We start from the raw sequence: 7,838 nt of genomic DNA, 5'->3' as shown, positions 1-7,838 counted from the left end.
GGATTGAGATATGAATTTTATATTTAAAATATTGCATTTCAAATTTATGTATTTAAAATTTTTGTTTGTGTAGTTTAAAAAATTGTAAGTGAAAAAGAGAGATGAGTTAATATTTGAAAAAAAATAAAAAATTGGAGGTGATGTGTTGACTTTTATTTTTTAATTGATAAGAAACAAGAACAAGAGATAGGAAGAAATAGAAATATTAATAATAAAAACACAAGAAATTTAAATTAATGAAATTATATTGAGTGTGTTTGAATTAATGAGATTTTAGATTGAATTAAATATTTTATTTGGATACACAAAAATTTAAGTTCCAAATCCAAATTTATCCATTTTTTATTATATTTCTTTTATAATTTTAAATTTCTTTATACCATAGTCAATTAAAATTTTAATCATTTTAAACATTTCATTACCGTATTTTTTATTATTAATGTTTCTATGTTTTCTTATCTATTGTTTTGTTTCTTATCAAATTAAAAAATAGAGGTCAACACATCAATTTTAATTTTTATTTTTGTTTCAAATATCAACCTATCTCTCTTTTGTATTTGAAATTTTTTAAACTACCCAAATAAAAAATTTTAAATGTCAGATTTAAAATGAAATATTTTAAATATAAAATTCATATCTAAATTCGCATAGATAATACATAACAAGAGTTTGCATTAGTTTGAGTAGGATGTAATAATACCTTCAGATTTTGTAAGATATCAAGTAATAGAATAAAAAAACAAAAAAAATAGATAATTATTCACACAAACGAGGAATGAGGGAGAAGGGAGAAAAGAGAGTAGCTTATCGGCTCATCACATCAATTTTTTTAAATAAAGTATGGAACTCGGCTAAATTTTTAAATTTTTTTTTTAAAAAAATTGAAACTCAGTTTGCATAAAACTGACTTCTAAATTTATAGTATATGGAGCAATATTTTTAAAAATGTTGCATATGGGTAAATATTCTTTTTTTTTTTTGGTGTATTGCAGTCAAATTGCCTAAATTACATGAACTACCACGCATAACCCACAACTTGTTTAAGTTAGCCTATTTGACTCCTTAAACCCATAACGATCTCTATTAATAACAGTTGGTAGTTAACTATAAAAAAAGATAAAAGAAAAGAAAAGATTAAAAAAATGCGCCAGTAAAACCAAAAGCGCCCACCAAGCTACTAGTTTTAGTTTTGTTGGCTTTTTTTCTAGAAAATAAAATCATGTCCGCTAAGCAAGGTTTTTAATTTTCTTATTTAAAAAAATAAAATTAAAACCACGAATCTACCATGACCTAAAACTCTCCTTCAGCCATTGCTCATAGGGGAAAAAAGTTGCTCCCTCCAATTTAAAATATAAATATTTTATTTAATTAATTTTAATTCAAAATATAAACAATCTAGTTTATGTAAGAGAAAAATTATTTTGCCCCTCATATTTATTAACATATATCATTGTATTAGTTTATCTTTTACTCATAATAAAATACATTGATAATTGAAACTAAAATAAAAAGAGAAAACAATATATATTTTTATAAGAATGAAGACTTTTTTTATATGCAATTTAAAAAAATGCTTATATTTTAGATAAGAGAAAATATTGAAACTATCAAACTCATGGACACTTGTAATAAAAATAAAAAGTTTAGGAAAAATGATTAAAAAAAATCTCCTTAAAATATGCTAAAATATGCAAATGACAATGAAATCCTGCCAAATGTAAAAAAAATTTTAAGTACCTTGGGACCTTTTTATATTAATATTCTTTATGAACTAACTATAATAACCTTTGTTTAAAATATTAATGATTATTTTAATTTAAATAATAACTACTTGTTTCTAATAATAACTAAAATGAGATAGCAAACATCAAATTTCGTTCTGAAATTTTTTTAATCATTATTCCATTTCTTTTTTATTTTAAATCAGGAATATTATAATCATTTCATAACAAAAATTAATGTCAAGAAGGTCCTATGAAGCTTCAGAAAAATTATTACATTTTTCAAAACCTTACCGACATTTGCATATTTCAGAAAAAATTTACCCTCATTTTCTAAAAAATTAACCAAAATGCATTCATACATACATGAATAATTGTTAATGCACACGTGTGCGCATACGTGCATGTATTTCCACTTTGACGTAAACTCATAATTTATACACTTAGAATAAAGAAAAATTTTAATATATTTGTTGACCCAACATACCAACAAATTGATAAATATATTGCTCAAATAAGATTAGAAAATTATCGCAAGTAAAACTATTGTTTCTACTACTTCTCATATCTTATAAAAATTGTTGACACAACAATTTGTTTTGGATAATACACACACACGACAATTTTTCACATTAAAGGGGAAAAAAAAACAGAGCGCGCAAGGACACATGCCCACAAATGCATACATGTTACAAATATATTTCACATTTTAAATTTTGAAATCTGAATTTGCCTAAGTCAACAAAATTAAATGCAATTGGAAAAGTACAAAAATAAAAAAGAAAGAAGATGAAAAGGGGATATATAAATAACCCCACACACAATCACCTATTTTTATCACTTTTTCCTCAAACATATAAATACATAAACACAGGACATCCAATTTCTGATTCAAAAACTTCACTTTCAAAAATAAACCAACCACTGAGATTAGTTAAAAATTAGACAACTCTGAAAGGTAATAACACAACTACTTATGTAAACAAAGACAACGACCACAACAATGATAATGACAACCACCAGCACCAGCACCTTATCCCAGTATGTCAAATTAACAATACAGTCACACAATGCTATTAGAATCAATGAGCAACTAACTTTTCATACTGCAATATCACCAAACACGTGATCTTTTTTTTCTCACAACATCAAACATATTAGCGTTAGCCAAGCTTACAATTCCCTAAACGAAGAATAATAATACCAAACCAACCCTGAACAAGCTAACTATACAACAATCTAGCACGTAGAAAAAAGAACACAACCTTGCCACCACCTTAAAGCTTGAATATAATAATAATAATAATAATAATAATAATAATAATAAGATATCCCACCACCACTAATACTAGAGGGGATAATTATACTTCTTTGAAGTGAGAAGGACCCATTAGATGATGCAAACATTCTTCTCATCAGTCACACACATTGCGAGTATTGCTTGCTTAGACGGGGATCACGTCATTCTTCGACGTGTCCTCACATCTGAGAACAATACCCTCAAGGCTTGCAGGAAAAATACATTTGCTCCATTGGCATCCTGTGGTGATTGGCTCAGATGGAGGAACAATCATGAGTACATTCTCGTTCCTCTGAACAACCCCCATCACACTTACCGTGCTTCCTTCTTTAATATACCTACATATCACCACAGATCAGGTTTCACCAGGTTATAACTCTAGCTTATTTAAGTTGATAACAATTATAGGCAGTATCAAGAACAGAGTGAGCCGAAATCTCCTAAAAGTAATCTGCTTCAGACATGAATTTAACCCAAAAGCTCGTACTAAAATGGGTCATTTGATAGGATCAAGAGGTTTAAATATCCAAACTCAAGCACAAGTATTAAATCAACTTTCAAAATTGTCAAGAGTCAATGCTGACTCTCTGCATCACGAGGTTGCAGATTGAAAAAGATGTTTGATGAAATCTCCTGGATCCCATCTCCATAAACAAAAAATCAGAGAAGCATGGTTCAAAAAGACCGTAAAACTGCTTTTTTTATTAAAGGGGGTAAAAGAGAGGGCTTTACCCTTCCTCCAACCGCATGATGCGATCGTCCCTTGAAAGATTTCTTTCACCCAGCCACCTGAGGAACTCCATAGACAGCTCTTCTTGCACTGGATTCACATTGATAACGATTGAGTTATCAACATAAGGGTTTACCCTTGCTCCATACCCAGTCTTAACCAATGCTCTCAAACCAGACTGAAAATCTGAGATGTAAAAGTCAACCACGCGCCTCTGTCACATGCCATACAATATTCCAGTCAAATTTGTGTAATCAGCAAATAAAATTATGATCAATCATTTCACCTTTAGCCATGCAAACAAAATTTTGTCCATTTCAAGTCCTAAGCTTTTCAACTAAAATGAGGGAACAATCACATACTAGTCAGAAAACGAAATTGTGTTCCCTCCTAACAAATATTATTGCACCCCACAAAAATAACTTGTCATATTTTATCGCTACAGGAAATATCTTTCTATTTCCTGATCAGAAGTGAAAACTACAAAAGTAAATGATAATATATGAGATTACAGATTAAAGTACAAAAAGATATGATATAAAACTTAGAAAAATTAAACCAGAAGACATTTTAGTAACTCACTTCCAGTGATCTAAGGCCCCAAGTAAATCGGCGGTGTGTAGGGTTGGCCGCTTTTGAATCCCATCCTCGGTACTCATATAAACTCGTTGATGTATATACACATCTAGGGACTTTATTGAAAGATGACTCAAGAGGAACATTACCGCAGGTAACAACCTTCATATATCAAGAATCAAACATAACTTCTGTGATTAATGTCACTAAAAGAGTTATAGAAAAGATGCAGGGAAAAAAAATCAAGTGCACAATTTTCTTCCACATAGGCACATAAATTGGAAAATATTTGACAGAAAAGTTTTGGTCCGGCAACATTTTAATTGAGAAATAGCCACAATATATAATGATATTGTTGATTGTCAACTTATAAACTATGAGGAAAAATACATCAACACAAAATGACATAATAGTTCCAATCACAATTAAAACATGAAAAATAAAAGTAGAAAACACATAATTTCCCCATCCTGGGAATGACTTGTTTCCTAGTAAACACAATTTCTAACAATTGTCCAAAATATCTGGGTTCAAAATTATACAATGCCGTGAGTATCCATTTTCTGTCATTTTGATATAAAATTAAACATCTAAAAGCACATGTAAATTATGGGGCATGAACAAAATACACCTAAAGCTAGTGAAAAATAATTACAATTAAACAAAATCACACTGGTGCAAAGACAGCAGAAGAATAAGAAAAAACACAAGAATAGAAAATTATGTGGCAATATACAAACATGAAAACAAGATGAACTTGAGGGATTAGCCAGTAACAAGAACTTACTCCAGAGACCTTCACGAATTGCCCATTTTTTGCTGTTCTAAGCTCTGAGTCTGGATAATGACCAATAAAACCCATAATAGCTCTTCTTCCACAATAAGTATTCCAAGTGAACGATGCAGCAACTAAGCCAAAAAGCACCACAACAACAATAAGGAGAATGGGATTGTGCACTGCTCCTAGAATAAAACCACCAGCAATGAACCCCATCACAAAAAGCAGAATTAATGACCATAACATTGCCTTGGGAAAGTTCCTTTTGAAGGAATAATCATCATCTTGACTGAGGACAGTTATAGCATGATTATGAACAGCAGCAGACCCTTGCAACTTCATTGAACCTGTGGCTTCCAAAGGACCAGACAATTTCCGAGGTGCCCCTGAAGAATTTAGCGGGCCAGATGATATGGGGCCAGATGTAATGAGACCTGTTGCAGGAAGAACAGGAGGAAGAGGTCCAGAGTTTTGACGCCCAGTTGGTGTTACTCCACCAGACTGAGGACCAGAAGACTTCTTTATAGGTTCCCCATGCTTATTCAGAGGTCCAGAATTTGATTTCTTCATGGAAGCTGACCCAGGCATGCCTCCAGAGGTCATAGGACCGGAAGTATAGACAACCCGAGTAGCATTATTAGGTTGAATTGGTCCTGAATGAGAACCAGCTCCTCCAAAAGACCCTGTCCTCGAAGTAGATCCTGTTATTGGTCCAGATTTCCTAGATTTCGAACCATCAACAGGAATGTCAAACATTTTCCCCAGTTCTCCAGACTTTTTGATGTCTCCGCCAGTGTATGGCATTGCTGTCGAGGTCATTGTTGGTGTCCTCTCTTTGGGCTGCTCTGGCCGTCCTGATACATATAGGCCATTGCTAAGCTGATGAGATGGGAATCTGGAACCCATCTTTAGAAGACTCTTGAGAATTCACACAACAGTACCGCAATTCAAAAGGTCTTCCTGAAAGTTTGGGGAAACAACCAAGGAGTTAAGTGTTATTGCAATATGCTTGAAGGCTATCTTGGCACCTAAAAGCATAGCTAAGCTAATGCGATAGGAATCCGAAATCCATATACCTTCTACGGAAGAACCCTTGAGAACTTATGCTACAGAACCACCTGCAGTGGCTGATCTCAGTGTCAAAGTCGTCCTGAATGAAGAAAAAAGATTGAAAAGGAAGCCAAGGAGATTAAAATGATAGCAACAGCGCCGCAGTTAACATGATAAGCTTCTATGTTTATAAGGGAAACAAAACAAAAGCCTCTATGTTGCCCATCTTGAACTATCATATTCAGAAAATGACAAGCTTTCGTTTAAAACTATGTAAAAATTAAAAGACAAACATCTAATCAAATTACAAAAGAAAGAGTGAATTATTATCAAAACTTCTGTTTTAGTGGGGAAATCCTCATGAACAGCACTGGTGCCAGACACAATGCCCTGTAAAAGTAAAAATTTACAGCCCAAACAGAGAGAGAAAATCCAGTCCTCCATCATCATTGGGGGAAAAAAAAATTAAGGCAAAAGATCTCAGAAAAAAGTTAGTGATCTCAACGCTCAACGGTCCAATTACAGTACGATTGAACTTAATCAACAGGGGGCCCATATATATTTAGTGTAATCTATCCAATGTCCCAACTTAACATTTACTTCCTCCAACATTTTCTCAAGAAGCAGAAATAAGAACCAAAAAAACCACAGAGAAAGAACCAAAATCCAGTTCCAAAATATAAGGAGATAAGAGCCTTCTATATTTAGAAAGATTTCAGTAAACAGCGCGAGCACCGAACAATCAGGTACCAAAAATCATGATAAAAAACGAAAAAAGAAGAGCAAAGAAGACCCAGTGTGTACAAAAATTAAGAAAATGGAAAGGATCTAAGGGGGAAACACAAAAATAGAAATTCCCGAACTTACAAAGAGCTGGAGAAGTAGGCAGCAAGAAAAAGCAGAGAGTATGAGAAGCATATGGATTTAGCATACCTGAAGAGAAGAAAGGCATTAAAAAGAGAGTGAGAGTTGAAATCAGGAGATTTGGACGCATTATAGGTGAATCAAACAGAAAACAAAAGCAATCTGAGTGAGCATAGAGGAAATTTGAGTTGTGTAACTGATGATATTCTGTGAGTCCCAGGTTAGAGAGCCCCAACAAAATGTGTGGGTTGTCTGCTTGGGCAACTCCAACGCGAAGAAAATTTAATTTAAACGAGGAAATTTTTGTTAAATTATATTTATATACCGGCAACATCCTCTCTCTCTGTATCTCTCTCGCTCTCTCTCTCTCTCTCTCTCTCTCACTCGCTTACTGTGGTTGGCCAACAAGGGGCGAGCGCGCTGTTAATTATGGAATCACCAAAATACCCCCAACTCTGAGGAGGACTTCCTGTCCCCTTCTCTATTGTCTTCTGTCTTGGGAGAATTGCAAGAAAGTACCCCTATTTTAATGTTAATTGTGAAACATTCCTTTGAAATAATTTTTTTTTTTACAATTACTCAAAAAATTATCATTTTTTATGTTATCCATGGGAATTTAATATGAGGTAAGTATTGATTCCAGGGAAAATAATTAAATTTCATCTTACTAATAATGTCCTTCAAAATCTCATCTCAATGTCATTTTTAAAAATCAATGAAATTTTTTAAACTTTCTAATGAGGTAGTAATAAATTTTAGATGAGATGTATTCATGATAAGATTGTCGTAATTTGATCATGAATATAAAACTTATAATAA

The 7,838-nt window shown here is 32.5% G+C and overlaps 1 protein-coding gene across 4 annotated transcripts; it reads right to left on the bottom strand.

Moving 5' to 3' along the window:
* Positions 1-2,728: 2,728 nt before the first annotated feature.
* On the bottom strand, positions 2,729-7,304 carry LOC129287604 (uncharacterized membrane protein At1g16860-like). Of its 4 annotated transcripts, XM_054923813.1 has the most exons (7): positions 7,217-7,304; positions 7,023-7,088; positions 6,182-6,255; positions 5,115-6,065; positions 4,334-4,489; positions 3,754-3,965; positions 2,729-3,359 (listed from the first exon to the last, which is right to left on the bottom strand). In XM_054923813.1, exons 4-7 carry the CDS (start codon positions 6,009-6,011, stop codon positions 3,167-3,169), a joined length of 1,458 nt encoding a protein of 485 aa, XP_054779788.1. In that variant the 5' UTR covers positions 6,012-6,065; positions 6,182-6,255; positions 7,023-7,088; positions 7,217-7,304; the 3' UTR covers positions 2,729-3,166. The 4 variants fall into 4 exon arrangements, with proteins under 4 accessions (XP_054779788.1, XP_054779789.1, XP_054779787.1 ...); XM_054923814.1 differs by lacking the exon at positions 7,023-7,088 and having other exon boundaries at positions 5,124-6,065; positions 7,089-7,303; XM_054923812.1 differs by having other exon boundaries at positions 7,023-7,302.
* Between the last annotated feature and the right edge of the window lie 534 nt (positions 7,305-7,838).

Source organism: Prosopis cineraria, unplaced genomic scaffold (genome assembly GCF_029017545.1).
Source record: "Prosopis cineraria cultivar Desert tree isolate PC_DT_omini unplaced genomic scaffold, ASM2901754v1 PC12, whole genome shotgun sequence".
NCBI lineage: Eukaryota > Viridiplantae > Streptophyta > Magnoliopsida > Fabales > Fabaceae > Prosopis > Prosopis cineraria.
Note: the sequence above shows the minus strand (reverse complement) of the source record. Positions and strands in the feature narration are given on the sequence as shown.